We start from the raw sequence: 23,854 nt of genomic DNA on the forward strand, positions 1-23,854 counted from the left end.
GCCGCCGCGCGCCGCCCATTGGCCCGCTCCGAGGAAGCGCCGCGCCGCTCGCCCATTGGCGGAGCGAGGCGGTGATTGGCGGCGCGGCTGGCCAATGGGCGGCGTGCGCGGCAGGCGCGCGGCGGGCGATGGAGCGCGGGGCCGTGCGGGCCATGGCGGCCCGGCTGGGCCTGGCCGAGCCCGCCGTGCTCAGGTACCGCCGGGACCCGCGGGATGCTCTGTGCTCCCGGGACCGCAGCCCGCAAAGGGATAGGCCTGCCCGCCCGGCACCGCAGCACCGCCCGCCGTGGGGCTGGTGGGTGTGCTGAAGTCCCCCCAAGGCCGAGCTGCAGGCGGAACCGTGGATCGGGGCCTGTCGGGCGAGCTGTGGTGTGGCTGTGGTTGTGACGGGGCCTTTGTGTTCTGGGTGTTTTGCAGAAAAGCTGAGGAGTATCTGCGGCTGTCCCAGGTGAAATGCACGGGGTTGATGGCTCAAATGACGGCGACAAGCAGTGCTGTGATGTGCCTGGACCTGGCGGCGAGTTTCATGAAACAACCAGTTGACAAAGTAAGACAGTGTGTGTGACTTGGGTGGCTGGTGCATCCCGCCTGACCCCACAAAATCACTGTTCTGTAGTGTGTGTTGGGAGCAGGAATGGGAAATAATAACTAACTTTGCCCTAAATCCTGCTGTTTGCTGTGTTAGACCTTCCACTGTTCGGTTTGAAACAGTGAAAATTGAGATAACAGTCATAGTCCCTTCACAAATTGAGCTTGCTTTGGTAGAATGTCAACTTAATTTCAACTCTTGTAGTAACAGATAAATTAGCAATAAGGATGTTAAATTTAGGATCAGTCCCATTTTACTGTGGGAAGAAAGTAGTTGATCCAAGAAATCTCTCGCTGTAGACCTGTAAACCTCCATGTGTAAATCTGCCAGGTGAATAGCACTGAGCAGTCAAAATAATGCCTGGTACAACCTATTCATGATTGTCCATTCACAGCACTGGAGAATTTAATTGGACCTGACTCCATGAAGGTGTTGCTCATGTCTTCTACCCAGACTTTGGTAATTTTGTCACTAACTACCTTGTGATAAAGGAACCATGTCATATATGGAAATGTCAAACCTCACTTTCAGTGAAACTATCTAAAAATACCACTGCATTACAAGATGTGCCATTCCTAGATGGTTCATCTTTCTGTGTGCAATCAAAACATACATTATTCATTGGACAAATTTGTTTAATGTAGCAACTGAACTTAATAGTTGTGTTGGTTTGCCTGATTAAGATGTCAGGAAGGAATCCTGCTAATTCTTGGGTCTTGTCTTTGTCTTCTTGACAGAGCTATTGTGTTAAACTCTCTGGTTTGAACGAGACCACCTACCAGAGCTCCATGAAGTCTTTGGAGTGTTTGCTAGAGGTGAACCAAAGGCTGGGGATGCGAGACTTGGCTGTGCAGTTTTGCTGCTCAGAGGCAGTGAACATGGCTGCAGAGATCCTGCAGAGGTGAGGAAGCTCTTGGGGGCACACTGGGAGCCACAAGTAAGGTTCTTTGTTCTGTAGGTGTGTAAAGAGCTTGATGTTTGGAAGGGCCAGATATCTCCTACTGAGGTGACTTCTTAGCACTGAAAATCCAGCATGAGCTGGGCCACTTTTTAGAATATTTGTTAGAAAGATTTAGTCTGTGAATCTCAGCAAGTCGTTGTCCAACTAAGAATTTTTCAGCTGGGAATACTGTAAAAAAATATGACTCTTAATCCCTGTATTTGCCCATATCATCACACTGTCATCCATTTAAGTGATCATGGCACAGTTCAGAAGTAATGCTCAGTAGAAATAAATTCTCCCTTTTGTGGATACAGATCTCTTAAAATGCACATCACTCTACCTGTAAAACCAATAGGTGGAACAGACCAGTGGAGATTCAGCAGAGTTAACTGAAATTTTCCATTCTGTATCATCTGCTTTAACCAGAGCAGTCCCTGAGGAGCTCTGTTCTGCAGTGCTGTCACCCTGATAGCACATGTTTAAAAGTTAGGTCAGTGCACAAAGGCTGTGCTTGCTTAATACAAACTGGAAAAAAAAATAGCCTGGGGCAGGTGGACAATAAAAAAGGTCATTCCTCAGTGCTGCACATGCACTCTGTCATTTTCCATTTATAAGCCTTCCTCTCTTGTAATATACATGTTACAGGAATCAAAGAGACTGTAATGCTGCCTTCTAGTGTAGGATGGATTTATGCAAAGCATCTCACTGCAAAATTTAAGATGTTAGGGAGAACTAAAAGTGCTGTATGGATCAGGAGCAAAAGAAATTGATTTTACTGACATCCAGATCCCCGGTTTAAAATACCTCTAATTCCAGAAGAGGAGGTCATCCCAACCCCCTTCTTTCCCTCATCTGTTTTGCTCCTCTCAGCAGCTGTTTCTGCTTGACTGGGTTGCAGAGGCCCAAGTGGTCCAACAGAGCTGTTCAGGGTCTGAGTGTGAGATGACAGATGGATTGCAGATCTTCCTGTGGGGCAGAGGCACAGTGCAGTTATCCCCTGTGTTCCCCAGGTATGAGTGCAGCCTCTCCGAAGCGCAGCGAGTGGACCTGGATTTCTCCAAGCCCCTGTTCCTAACAGCTGCTCTGTGCACTGCATGCAGGTGAGTGTGGCCTGGGAGACCTTCCACAGGCTGAAATGCCTGCTGAGACACAGCCACTGCCAGCAGCTCATTCATTCAGGGTCTTGCTTGGCATATCCTGCAAAGGGAGACAGCTGGAGCAAACCAGGCTGTTCCTCCTGGTGAAGTCTTCAACTTGCACTGCACAAAGCAAAAACTTACATGGCTTTTGGTGAAATACTGCACCAGGTGCAAGAAGGGCTTCTGAGCAGCCACTCTGAATAAGGAAAAACCCCAAGAGCTACAGCATCATATCCTGAGGGTGCTGTAGCATCTGGGAGATGGCTCTGATAGCTGTAGGCCCATGTCAGCTGAGAGAGGTGTGTGACTCAGCCAGCACTTGGGAAGAATTTGCTTGTATGCAAAGATCTTCCTCCCTCAGCATTACACCTTGTGACAGTCTTATTCAGCAGCACAGGTGCAGTGCAGTTGCACAGCTCCTGACAAAGGCTCTCTTGACACAGAGTCACATTCAGCCTTTGTTGTGGTGGCATTTTGTCCTGGTTCCCTGAAAATCTGAAAGTTACCTTTTCCTGAAACAATTCCTTGTGGAAGTTGAACTCACCTTGAGTTTCAGTTGAGCTGTATTGACTGAATAGTGTCTGTTTTTAAAGCAGATTTGTTTCTGAGTTAGACAAGGATAGGTGGGACAAAAAGTCAGGCCTGCCTTCCTCATTCTCACAGGGCAGTGTTGGTGCAGTAATCATCTCCTTACCTAAGTGATAGTTGCTGGAGTGTTGCTTTGTACAGATATAACTTTCTCTTGTAGGTGTTTGAAGCTAAAAGTGGACAAAACTAAAATGTTGGCTACATCTGGAGTGAAAAAAGCAATATTTGACCGGCTGTGCAATCAGCTGGAGAAGATAAGCCAGCAACTCAGCAGTAAGTTTTTGGCTTTGTCCCTGTAAGACAGCATACCCATCCCATGGCCTCACAGTGCCCCATCCTGTTGCCCTGGTGATTTCAGTCTGATCACTTTTAGCTGTCCCCTTTCAGCCAAATCTGACCATCCATTCCAGCATGTTTCCTGCAGCCCAGTTCCACTCTCAGTCCTTGCTTCTGGAGAAATTGGAATAACTTTGCAAGGACAAAAATAGGAAAAAAGTGGCAAGGACAAAGATATTTTCCTCTCTTCTGAAGTCCTCACCGCTCTTTATAGTTTCTGCTGCTACAATTTATTCCTTGCTTCTCCCATACTACCTGACCTATCTTGGATTCCTCCCTCTTGCCTGGTTTCTGCATCCTGTTAACATGGCAACCTGACACACAAATTATCACAAACATCTTCCTCAGGCTGACTCACTCCTGTGCTTTCCTTTCCCCCACTGCAGGATTAACAAGCATAAGCCTTGCTGTTCTGGTACCAACTGAGCCATTCCCTGGCACCACCTCTCCTCATACACTGGGCAGATGTCAGGAATATTTCTTGCCCATTGTTGAGTCTGCAGCTCTCTCTGCTCCTTTTTGTGGGGGAGAAAGCCTGAAATACATTATGTGCCCTAATGTCCTTGTATTTCTGCTGCTTCCTCTTTCTTCTTTTTCCTTTTCCAGGCTTTCATTTCTTACTTTCTCACTGACAGTTATCCTCTCTCACTTTGTCTTCATACCCTGATGTTTTCTGCAACACGCTGCCTGAATCCAACCCAAAAGCTGCTACTTTCTCCTAGGCAAGTGCCCTACAAAACCCCAAACATTACCCCAGCACTAAAGCAACTAAAGACAACTGGGAATTGCCGTAAGAATTCAGGGAAGAATGTGCATCTGTATACCTGGACAGCCCCCTGCCTGTTATGGGTATCTATGAAAACAGTGGGAATGGAATAGAAGAGAAGGAAATAATTGATAATCCTGAGTGACCTAGAAGGAGAGCAGTGTGGTTTGGGGCAATGAACATGGTGGATCATTGTGGTTACCAATGCAGCAGCACTTTGCTGCTAATTAAAGCAGGCAGTCAGTCCATGCTTGAAATGCTGGCACCTCTTGTAGAGCTTGAGCATCAGTCTGGACCAGGGAACTGCTCTGACTGGATGACAGTACTTGTGGAAGGTGGCACTGCCATCAAAGAATTACATTTAAGCCACCCTTGGAGCCCCAAATAACTGTTCAAAAGCAAAGCAACTTCCTTGTTTTTGTAGAAGATGTTCCAGTGGCTGCAGAGACACCTGACAGCTTGCAGAGTGCCCTGGAGCAGTGTGAGCAGGAAGCTGGTAAGTTGTGTTCAGCAGTGAGTGAAAATCACCTCCCTGGAGTTGTTCTGAGCTTTCTTGCTGCTCAGTGTTTCAGTTGTGTGCTGGGCCATGGTGCTCCAGGCTCCCAGCAGCTCTCAATCCTGCAAACCTCTGTGGCAGCACAAAGAGCCTGACAGCAGGACAGTGGAGTTTATACTGAGTGGTCCCAGTAGAATGAAGGGCAGCTGCTCTGTTCACACACAGATACAGAGGTGACTGTCCCAGCAGGTGAGGAGAGCAGTAACCAGGATTAGGGACAGCCCCATCCTGGTGTCTGCACATTTGCTCACTGCTTGGTATTCCACACCATGCTGCCCATGATGGCCTCTCATGGGCTTTCTTGTTTCCTCACAGACTCTGAAGAGGAGGAGGAGGAAATGCCGTGTAAACGGTCAAAGACTGAAACAAATCAGGACTATGAAGAATGGAAAAAGAAAATCCTGGAAAATGCTGCTAAGGCACGAGAGACAAGGAATACTGACTCTGTAGTGCCACCCAGTAATGTAACTGCTGCTGGCTCTTAATTTTAACTCTCCCTCTGCTCTAACAAGAGATCCAGTAGCATATGAGTGATGGCTGCCTGGCAGACAGATGATTTTATTTAGGTTTTAACTATTTAAGAATGTTATTTTTAATAAATGACACCACGGAGTGATGGGATTTTACAGGAAGTGTGTGTGACTGCTACCAGGCTGTGGCATTAGGGGTAGAATAGCTTCATTCTCTTGCTGCAAGAAGCAGGTAACATTCTAATGCTACTTTATTACTTTATTTTAAGTGTAAATAAGTTATAAGCTAGTTACAGGCCCTTGGGCCCCTGCCTGGAAGCAGTCAGTGAAATAAGAGGAAGGGGAATTAATAGTGCCTCGTTAAACTGCAAAGCCAACAGAAAAGAAAGCCTTATTTTTTTAGCTTTTGGGCTTATTTTTAATAAATATTGTTTAGTCAATGATTTTGACTTATTTTTATGTGTATAGGAATGAAGTCTTGTGCTTTTGTAAGGGATCCCAAATATTCCAAGAAACAATAAAAGTACTGGAAGGAAAAGCACTGTATTATGACATCATGTTCTTGGCTCAGGTACTTGGAATGCAAAATAAAAAACAGAGGAGATGCCTGTGCCTTCAGAAGGAAGATATCCAGAGGAAAAGGATGTTGACTGGGTGACAGATTTTTTTGTGTCTCACAGTCATAAGCTTAGAGAAGAGGTCTTTGTTCTATTTCTCTTGCATGTTTTCTGCCTGACCTGTATCTCTGGACCTACCCAGAAATACTTTCAGGTTTGTTTGGGAGGGGGACTTAAACCAAAGTTGATGAATATTCTTGTTGCACTTTCATGAAATTTATTAGTATTAATTCAGAAATATACAGACCAATGAATACAATGACATTCAGCATGCAGAAACATTGTGGAAGGAAAACATGATCAAAAGTGGGCCTTCATAGAAGGTGATAAATTACCAAGATTCTTCTCTGTCCCAATTCTGGAAATGCTGCAGAAGTCAGGACTATGCAAAGTGAGAAGCACTTGAGTAGAAAAGATAACTAGACTGGAGTAAGGCAGTCTTACAAACCTCATCATTAGCAACCAACACTTCTGCAAATTCAAGGGATGTGAAAGTCCATAAAGTTCAAAGGAGCTTTACAGGTGTCTTTGCTGGAAAGCTACTTTTAGTAATATTAGTTTCCATTTTTCCTAAGAGCCCATCCAGTTCACACTGAGTTTTGCAGAATCCAGAACAGGAAACCACACAGGTTTAATAAATAGTGATCAACTTTTATCTGAGAGATTGTAAGTGGCTCCCACTCTATGCATAAGAAAAGAGTTTAAAATCCAAAATAAGTTAATATTGTGAAGAAAAGGTTTAATGTTCAAGAGCAAAATGGGGGCGGGGGGCGGGGGGGAAAGGGCTTCAACCTCCTAACTGGACTAAAGGCAGAGTCTGGCAACACTCTTGTTTCCCTGTCACTGAACCTCTTAGAAATGAAACCTGTTTTGCATGTCACACCATACCAGCTCCTCAGACAGCATTAAAATTTCCAGAGAGGAGAAACAAATCCGCAAACTAAAACTTACCAACCTGAGGGCTGCAGTCATGATAATGAAAAGCACTTACCAGTTTTAAAACCATAAAATCTCTAGAACTCTCCTCTTTTCTCTACAACATGAGATCTTTTTGCATAGACCCAACAGTCATTAGGTGATTTGTATTCATGGCAGTTTCACACATCTCCTTCCAGAAGTTCAATCAGTTCAGCTCAATTCAACTTGCCCTAAGAAACAGCAGCAATGGACTGACTTAAGTTCCTTCAAACCAGGGTTCCTCATAGTTCCTAATTATGCAGTGACTATTCTTTAAAGGAGAGAGTAGAAAAATAAAAAACCAAAACAACAAACCAAAACCATCCAAGCTGGAGTTGCACTAAAGCAGCTTCATGCTGTGGGGAAATTACCTTTTGGAAAGAAATACAGAAGAAAATGATGTTTGTATCTTTTGCTTTAAGTAGCAAACACCTGAGGGACCAGTTGTGCCAATGTGTAGCAGTTCTCTAAATCTGGTAACACACATCAGTCAGTCAGGAAGAAAGTCTTTAGAGATCCCATGCTTGGTGTGAGACCAAAAAACTGCCAGGGGTTTTCTGCTATAAACACACCAACAATACTCTGCAGAATCAAAGCCTTCAGCAAGAAGTCAGCCCCAGTAACAGCCATGTTTTTCCACCACTGTATAGAACAACTAAAAACTTGTAAAAACAAACAAAATAGCTTCTGCTTTTAGAAACCTTGTGCCTCTTCCTTAAGGCACTTCTGGAACTGCAGCACTAACACACAAAATAATTGAGGAAGACAGTCCCAAACCCTTATGCTACAAAACAGGGATAGAAATGTTTGGAGACACTGAGTCCTCCTTCCAGGGCTTCATGTCCATCTCCAGAAGTGGTGGAGGTTTCACACAAGCTCACGCAAGCTTGACAGACGTACTCTGAAATCTCTTCAGCCTGTTAGCAGCAGCCACCACGTAGAAGTGTTTCTGTGAACAGAACAGAACAGTCCAGGTGTGAGTGCAACCAAGGCAAAGGAACTTTTCTGCAGCTGACAGGGATTTTTCTTCCTGGTAAATTTCATTTCCCTCTAGTGACCCCCAGCTTGTGTGGGTTGCAGCAGCTGGCACTGTGAGGTTCTTCAGTGTTATTATGAATTGTACACTGATAGGTCTTTAGATTGTGTCATCTTTAAGATGCAAGTGCAGAAGTTTGCCATCAAGCAGTTGCCGTGCAGGACTGAAAAAAGTGTAAGCCTCTGGGTTAACGCCTTGGCAAGGAAATGCAACTCCCCAGTGACAGAAGAGAAGGAAATGGTCCTCACTGAGTTTGCCTCACAATTCCACAGGCTTCTTTCTAACCTTTCTGAACTGTGTTCACCTTTTAGGGTCAATTATCTACAATCAAATAGAGACTCAAACAGAAATTATTACCTATCACTTCATAAAAACTTCATTCAGAAGGAGCCTGGGGTTATCAGTAAGATCCTGAAGAGTTCACTCCATGGGTTTGAGCCCAATTTTTTTTTTTTCTCTCTCTCTCTCCCACACTTCATTCTGTCATGGGAGGCACAAACTGCCTTAAGTTATGTCCCTACTCCTTAGTGACAACAGATCAATGCAACTGTTAGCAATGGAAAAAGTTTAAAGAGAATGAACTTTTAATAGAAAGTACCATCTGAAGCCTCTGAATGTGTAGAAAGAAAGATGTAAAAAACTTCTAAACACCAATCAGCATGAAAATTGAAACAAAACTTGGTAGAAATAGAAGCAATATCCTTTTGCAGGACAAAACTCTTCCTTTACAGGTAAAAACAGACTTCAGAGCTGATACAACCAAGAAGCCTGTGGGCACCACACAAGAGGAGGGAATGGCTCTGCCCGCCTTGTGCCGATTGTCCCTGTGGCAGCAGATTTGGCAGCCTTGGTGCATTTATTTACCTTCCATTTCCTGTGGGCCATGTAGCTCTGCAGCAGCAGCTGGGACTTGAGGCGGAGCCGGCACTTCTGGGCCTTGGCGGGGAGGTCGCTGAGCCACTCGTGCTTCAGACACTGCGTGGCGCTCATCCGGCAGCTGCGGGACACAGCGGTGAGAGCCTGACCCCACCTGACCCCTCACTGTCCCCTCAGTGCCCCCTCCCTGCCCCTCTGTCAGGGATAGATAAACTGCCTCCAGTGAAAGGAGACCAGGGCAAAATTGCTGCCCATCCCTGTGCACGGCATCCCAACAGCATCCTGCGCTCCCCGGCAGGAGGGGGAGTGGGATGAAGGACGGCTGGCGGCTCTGCGGTGCCTTGGGTGAGTTGTGCTTAAGTTCATGAGGTTCATAATGTATCGCTTTGTTATGCAAATTCATAACTTTGCTAACAGAAAAGTAACATTTGTGGTGTTATCTCTCTGTCCTGACAGCACAAGCTCATTCTGTGCCTCATATTGAAAAAGCACAATTGTCTATTCACCCTAAACTTGGATCGAGCTAAGCACACTTTATATCCTGACATCTAACAATGGCCCAAATGCCACAGCCTATGCTAAAAGGTTTGAGAAATACATGGTAATAGAGGAAATCTTGAGGTAGAGGTATCAAGAAAAAAAATTTGCCTTTTTTCAAATCAAAAGCCTATGCCTAACTCCTGAGCTCTGTCTGACCTGTCATGAGATGATGAAAAGACAAGTCCTGCCTGCTCATCCCGATTTCACAGTCAGGGCAGGGGCTGCAGGGCGTGCACAAGGCCAGACACACTGTCCCTGCAGGGCAAAGGTGCCTGAGCTGCAGGAGAGCAGAGGCTGCCACACACCTTGTGCACAACTGGGCCAACTAATCACTGCCAACACACTTCTCTCACATACCCCTTTCATTCACATCTTCTAACTAGATTTTGCAGACCCTAATCCTATTGCACAGAAAAACTGAATACTCCAAAGTTTACAGTCTCACAGCAAATCATCATTACAGTCTGAGAAAAAAAAAATCCTTATATATCTCCTGCTGGCAATACGCTAAATTTCAGTTAATTCTTTGTTTTTCATAGGAACCTATTGTTCAAAATGGAGTTAGTATTAGAACTGCTGATTTGTCTGATTTAGGTAATGATCTGGAAGTTGTTAATATTCCAAGCACTCCTTTGAATTCCCCTCAAACACACAATCTGATACTGTATGCATCATTTCCTGATTTGATTAGTTTTGTATCACAACTCAGCAGGAGAAAAAATTCTGTACCCAGCCAATCCTCCAGCTGTGGTCTGACATCAGTATGATCCTCATTCTCTGCTTTGTTTCATATGTGCTCACTTTTTATCTCAGTGAGCCAAGAATGAGAAGCCACAAGCAGAGTTAAATCCCAAATGCTGTATTTTTGAGAGGGTTATCTCCCAAAAGCCTGTAGACCACTTTAGAAGAGAACAATGCACATTTTCACAGCTGCAGCTTCCATTTATCCTCCATGGCATTCAAGAGGCATTTTTGCAATTTCTGTCAAGGCTTGTGAGAGTCCAAACTAACAATAGAAATAGTTTTTGCACAGAAAAGCAAAAGCTTTAGAGACAGATCCCTATACTGCAAATCCTTCCAGATTTCCTGTTCTGCCTGTATTGGTGGTACTGTGAAAAGCAACTTTCCTCAGTCAGGGCACACAAACACGTTTCTTTAAAACAGTTTCTGAATCACTGAGGAACTGCCGAACAAGCCCAGAGCCAGCACACAAAAATGTCACATAATAGGTTCTCATTGTTGGCTGTAATCCAAACAATTGTTGGCTGGTAAGAATTTAATATCATTGGTGCTACTTGTCCTCACAATCAGAGGTACCTTTTCTCCTTCACCAGCAGTCTGGAAATAAAGTCTTTGGCATCCTCTGAGACCTGTTCAAATGCTTCTGCATCAAAATCCCAGCTGCAGTTGACTACATAATTCATTGTCTCTGCATCAGTCTCTCCCAGGAATGGGGACAGGCCACTAAGCCTTAAAAAAAGAAAGATGGGGTGGGGAGAGAAGAGCAGTTATCATATGCAAGGTGTGTTTTTCCTTTTATGAATCATCTGCTTTTCAACTGTTGTTATCTTAGGGAGGGAAAAGGCTCCCAGCTATGGAGGGTTCCACTGCTCAGTCCCTGCCATGATAAGGCAACAGTTTAGGGCAATGAAGTGCTGTAATTTAGTGTTACCCCCTGGGAGTTCACTCAGGTCAGGGAGCACCATTAATAGACCCCCAAGGAGTGGATTCAGTGAGGATTTAGGTACACCCTTCAGTGCTTTCCCAGCTAGGAAAGCTAGAGGGACTCAAGAGCCTTCCCAAATCGGGGCCCATATCCATATGTGGCTTCAATTAAACAGAATTCTGAACAATAAATTACTTTCAACAATTAGTCTCTCTCTAGGCCCAGATTTATTGCTTCCATCATTGAATACTTCATTCAGTTGGGTTTTGGCTAACGTACAAATTTAAACCAGAAATTTATCCAGTTCACAGAAAATGTCTGTGAAAGACTCTGGGATGCAAAACAAGCTCTTTAGAAGTAGAGACTTTGGACAGACAAGCTGTCCATGGTTGCCATCCAAATCAGGGAAAAATTTTAGCCCTATCTATGACAGGTCATTTCTTAGACCCATGGCCCAACCAGATAATATTATATAATTCTCTCAGATAATAATTTTTCTGTGCAGATGCACACCAAGTCTAAGATTATAAAACAATCAGATTACAAAATTAAAAATTAATTCAAGACCTGAAAAACACAATCAAAATTAAAATTCTCACATATTTTGGGCAGCTTTTCAGAGTGAAAAAACCCCAAAACACCTGACCCATTTTACTTTGTTTAGTAAGATGATAAGGGAGAAGAACATTTACAGATTTATCAAAAGGATCATTTGCTGTTTAGACACTTTGGACACAGAGCGAGGTGTCACTGTATGAAAAGCTGGGGAGTTGAACAGAATTAATTAGGAGCAGTCACAGCCAGATGGGCTCAGTGGCTGCAGCATTTCTGCCCTGCAGGGCCCTTGGGGGCAGCACAGGAGCCCTGGCAGGGCACTCACAGCATGTAGGTGATGACCCCCACACTCCACATGTCCGTGGGGAAGGAAACAAAGTCATAGTTCACCACTTCGGGAGCCAGGAACTCCGGAGTCCCAAAATTCACCTTCAGCTTTTCACAGGGTTTGTACCTGTAGCAGAAAAAGAGCCATGAGTCAGGAGCTGGGGAGCTCCTCTCACCAAGGCAAGAGCAAGGGAGGCTTTGGGGAGCATGGCAGGGGAGCAGGGCAGAGTGCCCAGCAGCCAGGGCAGCACTGTGGGGACCTCAGGGGAGTATTCCATCATTATCCCTCTACCAGAGCAAAGCCAGGAGGAAGAACAAGGACACTAAACCCTGCAAAGGGCTCCCCAAAAGGGTGGGAGCAGCTTTACCCTCTGCCAGGCAGCACAGGATGCTTTCCAGCAGATGATGTCCAAACTCCATAAAACAAACAAAGCAGTTTTGATTGAACAAAATTTGGAGAGCAGTTGATTAGTGGGATGCACCCAGCTCTAGCTCAGGGTAAACAGCTGTATCACAGATGTGAACACAATCTAGCCACTAAGGTGGGACTGAAGAGGATTATTTGGGCTCAGGAACAAGTAACAGTGACCCCATATAGGGGGAATGTCTCTATTCTTTCTGCTATTGCTAAACAGGGGAAGGTTACCAGACAGCCTGTAACAATTGCCACTGACAGCAGCTGGAGTAACATCTGTGTTCAGACAGAGCAAACCACTTAAGAACTGCTTGTAAATCTCTTTCTCCTGGATGATCTTGTTCACAAAACTGCTTCCATAAAAGCTTGTATCTTTACCCAATTTAAAAACCAATGAAACAAACCCCCAAACTCAAGGTATATTTTTTTTTCTTTCACAGGTATTTTATGGAAACAAAGTCCTTGCACAGATGTTTATATACAAGCACATAAATATATATATATATATATATATATGCATGAATGTACCAGCTTTTAGGCTTAAGAAAAATCTCAAAGGGTTTAGAAAATAATTAGGGAAATATTATTGTTCTTATTGTCATAGTAATAGAAATAATTCCTTTTTATTCTAGAGCAATTCACTTATATTCTCACAGCTTTTTTTAAAACTCACGCAAGCAAAATAAAAGAATGGAGAAAAGTCCCTATTTTTCTGAAGGTTTCCTGTTTCACATGGGATAGCTCAAACATGCCTTTTTTTTTTTTTTTCCCTTCAATCAACTTAGCTACTTAAAGAGTTTAGCAGATAATTTCTACAATTAGAACATGCACCATGAAACCCTGCAATCAAGAAGTCTCTGGGAGCCTTCACAGAGTCCCTAGAGTAAAAGCTCTACATGGGGAATAATTTTGAGATAATTAGAACAGTAGTAAAGCTTTATCCAAGAGAAATGTTATTTGAAAATGTAATTAGATAATTAATGCACACATCTGAAAACTCATGCCTGCAAAAGCATAATGCTTAGCTCATTCACACAGAATTATTACAGAGCCATCAAAACACAACCCCCACCAAAGAACTACCAGAAACATGTCAGAGGTTTGAGGTTTGATTTGGTTTTACTTTTTTAAAATAATTCACAATTGAACTTTCTTACCTCCTTGCTAATCCAAAGTCAATAATTTTAATCTGGTTTCCTGTGTGATTTACACATAGGATGTTTTCAGGCTACAGAAAGAGAAGAGGGCATTTTGAGTTAAATGTTTGAGAGAGATACCCTAGCAAAAGATAGTCTAAAACTCCCTCCATAAAAAGCCACAAAAAACAGATCAAATGCACCTCCCCAATTTTTTTTTTTTTTTTTTTTCCAATGAGAACATTTTTCCAGGTGGGGAAAGGGGTTGATGGGATCCAAACATACTACAACTGCAGAACTGTCTGTGAGCCAGCCTGGTCTAATATCATTTGTGTAAGGTGCTACATAAGCAGGCAGGAAAAAAACAGCTTGTGTTTCTGTTTAACAATATCAGTTATTAAGGGGCCATTAGGAGAACATTGCAATTTTGCTCCAGGTTGGTTCCAAGCAGTAAAAAGTACAAACTATAGAGAATGGTTGAACAGGTATTTGTACATTGTCAAAAAGGGGTAGAGGAAATGGAGGGAAGACTGTGGGCATTTCTAGCCAAGGAGGTTTTGGATGGGTTTTTTTCATTGATGATAAAAGGGGATTGTTTAATGCTACAGAGAATGAAAAGCTTCTGATTTAAGAAAGGCAAAAGCCCAGAATCCTGATGATTCCAAGCAAGCTACTGAATAGACATTGGGAAAAAGTAATCAGTTTCTAAAGCTCCATTCATTGTAGGTTTTAAGTCTAATCCTTTATGATGTGAGTCCATGAAATGAGAAATTACCCCTCAGTAATGAGAGACTCTGTGCTGTCTAAACCAGCACCACTAATGCACAGAGAGCACAAACAACTGACCTTCAGATCTAAGTGGAGAATGTAATGCTGGTGCAGGTAGTGCACTCCTTCACAAATCTGTTTGGTGAACAGGATGGCATCCAGCTCTGTCAGATGGTAATTCTCATCTGTGATCCGGTCAAATAACTCCCCACCATCGAGACTAAAATTTTCACACAGAAAAGCATTAAAACCCCTAAAATCTTGCATTAGCCTGATTTATTTCAGTTGGGAATTAGGCTCTGTAATTGAGGGTCCTAACAAAACATCCACTATAAAGTGTATCAGCAGGGTCAATGACTTCAACAGATTTATTTCTCTTGAAATTAAGTATCAATCTAAATTCAAAAATGGCAAAGTTGTCACTAGTGTTTGAGGGGATACATGTCAAACCCAAACCCACACGACCTGGTGATCCTGTGGGACCTGGAGAACCTTCAGGGAGTACTAAAGTATCTGTTATTAACTCATCTTACTAGTCATGGGAAAATAAGTCTTCAACCTACAAAATTTACTAAATGGAACTTCTCAAACTGAAAGCTGTTTCACATGAGCTGACAACTGAACTTAATTCTGCAAAGAAAAGAAAATTAGTCAGAGATAAAGCTCTGACAAGCTTTTTAACCTGAAGAAATTCCCTTTAAAACATTGTTTTTTCCTTCTGAAAGTGAGATCAAGTCTCTCTTGGGCTGGGAAACCACTCACTTCTTCACAGCTCAGAATTATCATCCCCTGTTTGCTTTAGTGACCTGAGAAAACCCAAACATCTGACAATTCCTGAGGTCATTTAAACTTACTATTCCATGATCAAAGTGATATTATTTTTGGTTTCAAAAGCATCATAAAGCTGGATCAGATTCACATGATTTAACTGGTTCATGATGTTGATTTCATTTTTTACTTCCTCCTGAAAAAAATAAAGTAACAAAAAATGAGCCAAACACGCTCCTAAATTTCAACACACCAAAACAGAACTATATATAAAGCCCAACAACAGCTACACCACAGATCTCCAGGGAATTGGGGGTTTAATCATGAATACAGGAGATGATGAAGAGTCACACTAAGCCCACGATTTTGCAATATTTGATGGTACCCAAGGATGAGCTGCCCATTATGGGGCAGTGGTGCTGGGGCTGGCAGGGAGGGCAGGGTCAGAGCTCCCAGCAGTGTGGTTACCTTCTCTTTGGCTCCTTTCACTTTTATGATTTTGGCCGCCAGGTTGAGCCCCGTGGATATTTCCGTGCACTTGTGGACTTGCCCAAAACGCCCCCTGTGGATGCCAAGGAAAAGACGGGAAAGCAGCTCAGCACAGCTCAGCACAGAAATCTCTCCTAGAACTATTCTTACCACGAGCAAAAATAGCCCAGGACAAAGTGAACGGAGTCGGGTGGCCAGCAGCATGGAGCTCCTCTTTCTCTCAGCTTATGAAGGATTAGTTTTATCTTTCCAGCCAGTTGTTCAGTGCGTACATTAAAATATTAAGCCCCGTTGGTCCTGCTGAGGTATGATGGCCTGGCCATGCTCTGGCTCCCTTCTGTAACTGGACCCCCTCGCTGTCCTTCAGGGATGTGTTAGTGGGTATATTAACAAGGATATTTCTGTCCTGATCTCAGAACTTTTTAAATGACCAGAAGACCAGTAACTGTAGCCCCTCCAGAGCCTGCATTTCTGGCGTGCTGGAAATTCTCCCCCATGTCACGCAGATATGTTAATGCCCCTTGGGATGATTCCTAAACACCATCTTCCCTGCGGTTGCATCACATTGCTGATGCTTATTAAGCCATATTTGTACTTGGATCAATGTGTAAATCAAGCCTTCTTGTCACATAAGTAAGGATACAGGAATACAAAAGCTGAAGCAGCTGCAGACTTCCTATGAGTGAAAACTAAACATAAGGTCAAAGTAATTATAACTCTTCTTTAATTTTCTTTAATGTGCAGCTCAGCACAGGAAAAAAAAAGAGATTTTGGAAGCTGCCGGACCTACTGGGCTTTGTTGACTTTTCAAATGCTCTGAATCTGACTGTCTTAAGGGTACAGGTTCTTCTCACAACACTGAGGCCAGGATTATTATAACAAAAGAAAGAAACAGTCACCAGGATGGCAGCTAGGCATCTGACAGTGGGGCTGGGGCAGAAACCAGCCATCTAAGGGACATCCTTGATGTAGGAGCAGCTGTGATCACCCAAAGGGCTCCAGGATGAACCCACTCCCTCTGGCTGCAGAGAACTTGTCTGTGCCTCACACACACACCTTGGGGCCAGCAGCAGAGCCCTGCAGCTCCCTGCATTTCCCCAGCACAGCACAGCACAGGCACACTTACCCTCCCAGCACCTCATGTCGACACACGGAGTAGCTGGTGGTCACCTCCGCCTGCCTGACGCTGACGATGCGGTGCTCGAAGGGAGCTGGAGGAGAGGGGCTGTCATCTGCAGGGAGACAGGCTGGTCACTGCCACTGCTGCACACATCACTGCCCTCTTTCACCCCCTCACACCACACATTTCACCCCACAGGTTGGCAGGGGCTTTCACTGCTAAAAATGCCTTTTTACAGACAAGGAACACTGTCCCAGAACTGAGATCGGGATCCATCCCCTCCTGAATATCTGCTTGGTTTTTTTAACAGAGTAAACCCACTGGACACCTTTAGGGGACCAACATCTTAGTTTATGCATTAACAGAAAGGGCCACCACCAGAAAATATTATCTAAAAGTTTGAAAAAAATTACACTTATCATCTTTTAATTGTTATGTGACAACCAGAAAAACCAGCAAAAATACACAGCACTGAGGAATGAGGATAGTGATTGATGAAATCATGAGGTTCCTCTTAGCAGCAAGAATTTTGCAGACAATTTCCAAATTCCAAATGCAATTATTAGCATTACAACCATTAGGTTTAGTCTGTTTGTGGTAAGCTAAATTAATTAACTGTGATCACTCAATGTCCAAGGTTTTCTAGAGTAAAGCTTCATTAAACCCATTTTTATGTCCCCCACTGAAAGCAATTTTATAATTAATCTCCAGGTATCTCAGGCTGCAATTTAACATGTACTCAGCTCATCTCCAGCCCCTGCTCAGAACAGCAGAGCAGTCAGGTCATGTGCCCATGTCTGTACATTCTGGAACACACACACCTCTGTGCTGCCAGGAGAGAGCAATCCCTGAGACAACACAACCAAGTGTTCCCTCAGGAGCCAAGAGATCCACGGCCAATAACACAACAGGCCACAACAAGAAACATTTCCTGCAGTGCTGTGCTCTGTGCTCTGCATCTCCAGTTGCTAAAGTGTGTCTGGTTTGCCTGCTCTGTCTGAAGCAACAAATGCTTCATCTAAAGAAAATGGATTTTTTCAAAATTCTCATACTTCCCATCACACATACATTTCATGTTATTTTATTTTAAATTATTTTTTTCTCCAAACACACTTTTAAAGAAAAGTTACTATTAAAAGAACCTGTGAATTGTTATTCACATTGTCCAAGGTACCCAATGCAAAACACCCTTGCAGGGTAAGCCATGGGTGTTCTACTGAGCACTGCTCCTGCTCTTATTGTCTATACAACAGGCAGGAATAGCACTAAATCCTCCCTCAATGTACAGGTTTCTAGAGTAACTGTGAGCAACTTACCAATGATTTCTCCTTGAGTGGGAAGAGCTCTGCCAGCTTCCAGAGACTTGCTCTTCCCTGGTGCCTCTCCTGTACCCTGCTGAGCATCATGTCTGCTTCCCCCTGCAGTCTCAGGTTCTCTCTTCTCAGACTTGGCATCTGCTGGGGATTTTTCTGCTTTTGCTGTTTCTTGATGGGTTTCCACTTCTACCCCTGCATTTTTCACAGGCTCCTTTGCAGAGGTATTCTGTGAGGTTTTGGGCTTGCATTTTAGTTCTGGTTTCTCTTCAACTTTTTCACCTGGTTTGGGCTTGCTCGGGAACAACTGTTGCTTCCCTGTTTGAGGTGCAAGTTCATTTTGGTTATTGTCCCCTTTAACTTCTGAATTTGGCTTGGAGCTGATGTTTTTAGAACTCTGTTGAAGTTTTAATTTGTCAGGCAGTTGTTTGGCTCCTTTCAAATCTGCTGGTGTGGATTTCACTTTGGGAGTTTTACCTTTGCTGTCACTTACGTTTCCCTCCTTGGCCATTTCAATCTTTTCTTTCATGTCAGTCATATGTACACTGATGGATATCCTGCAGAGCAAACAGGAGACATTTGATATTGATGCTGGTGACCAGCCTGGTTTTTGTAACTTTGTGCGGGAAGAAAAATCTGTAAGTTTCCAAACTCATAAAATTCTACAGCATTGATACACCTAACTCTACCAATCTTGCTAGGAAAGACTCACAAACACCAAGGGGAGAGCACCAAAAACCATGCTGATTCCTTTTCTGTGTCCTCATCTCTCTACATGTCTGCCCTTCTGCTAAACAAAATGTCTCACTCTGCAAAGAGTTAATCCCACATTTGAAAACTCACCCACTTTTTGCAGTTATTACAGTTGGTCTAATAAAACACCACTCATCTGGGCAGAGAGAGGATAGTGATTGCTCTCACAAATTACAGGCTGATTATCTAAATGGCTGGCTGCTTATATGGCTCTACAAATCTGATGGTTTGTATCCTTTTCCAGCTGGCTGACCTGCACACTCAGCCATCTGTGTTTGGGTCTTCTGATGGGATAGTATTCTTTCCACAGCTTTCTTTTAAGAATCTAACTTTGATAAACTATCTCACTCCATCAATACTATTTTCCTTGGCACTTTAACTACTGGAAAAGTTTAATGATTTTTTTTTCCTCCCTTGTGTTGCCTAAAAAGAATACAGGTTAGAACCAATTCTCTGTGCTCCTAAACTCCATCAAAGACATTTGTGTGATAATGTTTGAGTCAACTGTTACTGCTCCAACTGTCATGAGGAGTCTGATTTTTACCAAGGCTGAATTGAAACTGGTTAAGCTGTAAAATAAATTTTATACAATGGCAAATGAAGAGAGTTTCTGAGGTCTGGGAGAGAACATGCCTCATTTTCACAAAGGTTATTGCATCTTTTGGTGGAACAACCTCATTACGAAAGATTTTATGAAAGAAAATGGTTCGACTTTCATAAAACAGGAGTCTGAAAGGTCTCATTTTCTGCACCTTTAACACCCTGGTGCTGTGCTGTGGATCTAAGCTGCTCTGGTGTGAGCTGTGAGGGCAGCTGAAGCCAGCTCTGAGCAAACACTTCCTCTGCTATCTAGACAAGCCTGAACTCAGTGGGACTCTTGGGCATTTCTCCAAGCTGAGGAACACAATGTTCCTTTGAGGCCTCTGTGTGGGCTTACAAACTTCATTAAAAGTTGCATCCATTTTAGAGAGGTGTTTACCAGCCAATGACTTCACACTCCAAACCACAACAATGCCCTGGGCTGCAGCTGCCCCTGGGGTTCTGCCTTCCAGTTATCTGCTGGCCTCTCTCATCCCCAAACCAAAATCTGGGGCTCAGACATCAAATTTGTACACATGAACAACGGAGAAATTCCCCACCCAAAGTCATTGGTGGGTGTGTATAGATGAGTGTCTATCACCCCCTCACACACATATATAAACCACTTTACAGCCACCCACCCACCCAGACAGAGAAGGTACTGAAGTTAAAATCTGCCACAGAAGTTCCATTTGTCGGGGTTTAGCTGGTAGGGGTCTTTTGGTTGTGGGATTTTGTTGTTATCTGTTGTGTATGCTTTTTAAATTTTAAATAAATGGGATTAAAATAAAATCCTAGATAAATAACCCAAACGAAAATGGACTATGAAACACCTATATGGGGAAAAAGTTAGCCTGATAGAGATGAATAAATGAACAATCTTTAGGTGACCAAGACACTGAGAACACTGAGGACAACAAATACAAGTTCTTTGGTTTTGTCATACACTATTAAATATCTCAAATTCCTTTCACCCCCATGGCTGTAAAAACCAAGGGGTGGGAGGGAGTGAGTGTTTTATAACTACTTGAGCTCCTCTGTGGTGGTCACCTTCCTATGTCAGCACACAAGAAATGCTGATACCTCAACCCCCTCTCTCCCATCTGAGCCCTGGGCTGCACAGAACTCCACACAGGGTCCCCTGAGCCTCCTCCTTAACCCTTGTAAGGTCTCTCCACTCCCACCCCATCATGCAGGAGCTGCCTCCTTTCATGGCCTGTCTTTCCTTTTGTCCCTTCTAACACATTTTCATGTTTCAGGTGACACAGAAAGCTCCCAAGGAAGCCTTACCTGGTGTGTGTCACCTCACAGCCCGTGTCAGATAAAGCCCGGGATGTGGAGGGCACAGCTTCCCGTGGTGCTGGGGCTTTGGTTTCATTCTTCCCAGCTTTCTGAGGAACAGGCTGCCTGGGGCACTCATTAGGGTGTGGGGCTCTGTCCACGTTCTGTGTTTTGGCAGGAGCCTTTTGGTTGTCTGCATGATCTTGATGTACGATGGGAAGACCATTGTGTTGATTCAAAGCTTTGGCATCGATGTCCTTTTGCTGTGCACAGCTCTTAGAGCTCTGTGTTTTGCCAGCACCTTCTACCCCTTGCTGCTGTGCTGTCCTGTCTTTAAGTTGGGGTTTGGAGTCAGATTTGTGGGCTACAGCACTGGAAGTGTTCACCTTCTCACATGCTCCCTTGTTTTCATCCGGCTTTTTCACGCTTTTTGTCTCTGAATAAAATAATCCATTAATAAACCATCCTTGGTAAAAGTGATGGCAAAATAGAGAAGGAATAAAGCAACACGTCTCTCAAAATAACCTACAGAGTTACACCTGAAAAGATAGCAAGAATCCCCCAAAAGGTTTAAAATCCTTACACCATCAGGCTTGACATACTACTAATGCTTGTGGCTTAAAACCAGAGATTTACCTGCTCTGGTGGCTTTCCAGCAGTGCCACAGACTGAACTTGGACCCCTTAAAGCAAACAAAAAACCTCCAAGGCTCAAGTTCATTGTATCTAAAATCTGAAATCACTTTGTGGGCAAATATAACAGGTAGTTTAAGGCACCGCAGATGCTGCAGGACCCTCCTGATCCCAAAGCAGCCTCTCCCCAGTTAGAGGGGTAGAGACACACCCAGCAAGGTCTAAGGGGACACTGAGGGGTGAGACAGTGCCCAGTGCAGCTTCCACAAAAGGACTAAAATGTTCTTCATCATCTTCCCATGACAATGGCTACGATTATTAACATTCAGCATGCCCACATCACCAGCAACCAGGGTTTGCTCACAACCCCATCCCATTTTTGAGTCAGAATTGTGACCATTTGCTTTGTTTTTGTCACTTCCAAAGCAATGAAGCTAAAAAGGGGATTGCCCATGAGGCAAGGGATTCACTGACAATTTGTGAAGACAACAGAATGACAGGGCCTGCTCAACATCACATTCACCCCTGTAGCAATTCCACAGGCACTAACAATGGATGCAACAGGGCAATGCCCTGACAGATGCACCCGAAATAGGAATCTGGCCCTGACTGATTTTGGCCAATGAAACTTGCTGATCAAAAAAAGATATTCCTAGTGTCAACACGTCCCTTTTTCAGAGAGGGGGAAGAGGGAGGGCTGTTACAGACATATTAATGGAAAAGAACTTATTTGGTTTGCTATGTGATAGGGCCACTATCTTCACAGTACCTCCAAACAAGCTCTGCTCTCTGAATTCAGCTCACTGAAAGCCAACTCAAAAAACCCCAGCACTTGAGCTAAACAAAAGTGCTCCTTTTAATTTATCTTCTATCTTTTTGTGGTGCTTGATCCTGGGGATAAATCACCTTGTGAAGGCAGTGAGAACAATTCTATTTTCCCAGTACTGAGGGGCAAAGTTATTCAGTTACATTTGAGTAATTCAGGTAGTGGGAAATAGCAGGCTATTAATTTCCAGTTTGTCTGCTGCACATTCTGGAGTCAAAGCTTGCAGCATGCCTGGAGTGATACATACCTTCCAGAGGCTTCTTGCTTTCAGTCTGGGTTCCTCTGTTACTAAGCACATGCTTAGGTTTTGCACCACTCTCCTCAGACTTATCTTTGGCCTAAAAATGACAGGGGAACACAGAAACTGCAGTTACAGCCAAGAGTGTCTATTTCTCACTAGTTCCTGCAACTATGGAGGCTTCAGACTGTAAAATGGACAGTTACATCTCTTCTGAGTTATTAGTCAGTGCTGTGTTTACCACCTTCTTTCAACAGCTCCCTGCCTTTGCAGGCAGACATCCTTTTAAAACAACACAACAGATTAATACATTAGCTCACTGCTTTCCAAGATTTTCACTGTCAGGGTTTTTGCCTCCTGTCATCTTTACTCACATTGATTAAAAAGTATGACATGTGAAACATGAGACAGTAGAAAAAGAAATGACACTGTATTTCTGTTGCTTTCTGGCTGGTGACAGAACAAAAAGTAATGTTTCTGAATATATTTGTCAAGATGTATTTGTCTCACGGTATCTAAAAATTTATTATTTGACCAGATAGGAGGTGACACCATAAAAGAATCTCTAGGTTTATATCAACTCTTGTGATATACTTGACATTTCACATGTCATCTTTAAAATTATTAAAAACAGAAGCAGATTTTTATCTTTAAGCAGTGTTTTTCCCCCAATTAATTTGAGAGGAGGGATATTTTGTAACAGGACCACTAAAGACTTCACACAGCAATACATGGGAAATCAAATTACAACTGACTTCTACATAGCAAAAAGCATTACACGAAATTAGGAAAAGGTATAATATTTCCTGTGGTTGGCATACAGTTAAAAATCTAGTGATGATCTAGCCTCCTATCCTGATTTGGCCAAGCAAATAAGCGACATGTAAAGTATTTCTGCAGGTAACTGATTACAAGACAGCTACATCAGCCCTTCACCTGTTAGTAAAAGCAGTTAAGGATTTCATGCACCAACCCTACAGACTGAACAGAGCCTCCCCACCTCCCCATTCCCAAAAAACCCAAAACACCCGAAGAGTAAAAGTAGGAAAAAGTCATTACCCTTTTTATTACAGCTCTAAGAAAACCTGCAACAATGACCAGGGTGAACATTATTCTGGCACAATCCTACATGCAAAGAAAGCCTTGGGTAAGTGACAGTTTAATGCTGGTGCGTTTTTTCTGGTTTTTAAGTAAGAAGTTAGAGGTTTGGAACCTAGGAAGCTCAATTCACAGTCTTTTGTTGACTCCAACCCCACAAAACTTCTTCCATAAGCATTCCCAAGGCATCCCTGGAATGCTGTCAACAGTTTCACCCAGAAATGCAAACACGACCTCCCCACTCCCAGCCCATCCCATGATAAGGAGAGCCCTGGTACAAACAACCAAGGCTGGAAAACAGGAACAAGCAGGCAGCAAGTGCTTTTTCTGTGCTACCCCTGCAACTGCGGAGCTCTCTGGACACGTCTGTGCTGCTGTCACACAACAGTTCGCAGATGGCTCAGCACAAGGTAATCTGTTCTCACGTTCACCTGTGCCTTGCTCCACGTTTCCCAGCCAGGTCACGTACACACACCA

At 43.6% G+C, this 23,854-nt stretch overlaps 2 protein-coding genes across 4 annotated transcripts in view; one reads left to right on the forward strand and one right to left on the reverse strand.

The window, feature by feature from the left end:
- Positions 1-128: 128 nt before the first annotated feature.
- ORC6 (origin recognition complex subunit 6) lies at positions 129-5,904 on the forward strand (the record flags this gene model as incomplete). The annotated part of the gene is made up of 7 exons (XM_083870394.1): positions 129-193; positions 418-547; positions 1,327-1,490; positions 2,543-2,632; positions 3,420-3,532; positions 4,786-4,857; positions 5,233-5,904. The coding sequence occupies 7 exons, from the start codon at positions 129-131 to the stop codon at positions 5,400-5,402; spliced, it is 804 nt and encodes a 267-aa protein (XP_083726520.1). The 3' UTR covers positions 5,403-5,904.
- An 874-nt stretch (positions 5,905-6,778) lies between these two features.
- MYLK3 (myosin light chain kinase 3) overlaps positions 6,779-23,854 on the reverse strand; it is a gene marked incomplete at its 5' end in the record, with an annotated part of 35,303 nt that continues 18,227 nt past the window's right edge. For all 3 annotated transcript variants that reach the window (XM_083869903.1, XM_083869902.1, XM_083869901.1), the window contains 12 exons: positions 6,779-7,910; positions 8,862-8,994; positions 10,731-10,883; positions 11,960-12,088; positions 13,534-13,604; positions 14,359-14,500; positions 15,135-15,244; positions 15,517-15,610; positions 16,664-16,769; positions 17,974-18,527; positions 20,593-21,019; positions 22,289-22,379. In XM_083869903.1, coding sequence (XP_083726029.1) covers positions 7,839-7,910; positions 8,862-8,994; positions 10,731-10,883; positions 11,960-12,088; positions 13,534-13,604; positions 14,359-14,500; positions 15,135-15,244; positions 15,517-15,610; positions 16,664-16,769; positions 17,974-18,527; positions 20,593-21,019; positions 22,289-22,379 — 2,082 coding nt within the window. In that variant the 3' untranslated portion in view covers positions 6,779-7,838. The remainder of the gene's footprint in view (positions 7,911-8,861; positions 8,995-10,730; positions 10,884-11,959; positions 12,089-13,533; positions 13,605-14,358; positions 14,501-15,134; positions 15,245-15,516; positions 15,611-16,663; positions 16,770-17,973; positions 18,528-20,592; positions 21,020-22,288; positions 22,380-23,854) is intronic.

The sequence above is a fragment of the Zosterops lateralis genome, assembly GCF_965231275.1.
Source record: "Zosterops lateralis genome assembly, chromosome: 12".
NCBI lineage: Eukaryota > Metazoa > Chordata > Aves > Passeriformes > Zosteropidae > Zosterops > Zosterops lateralis.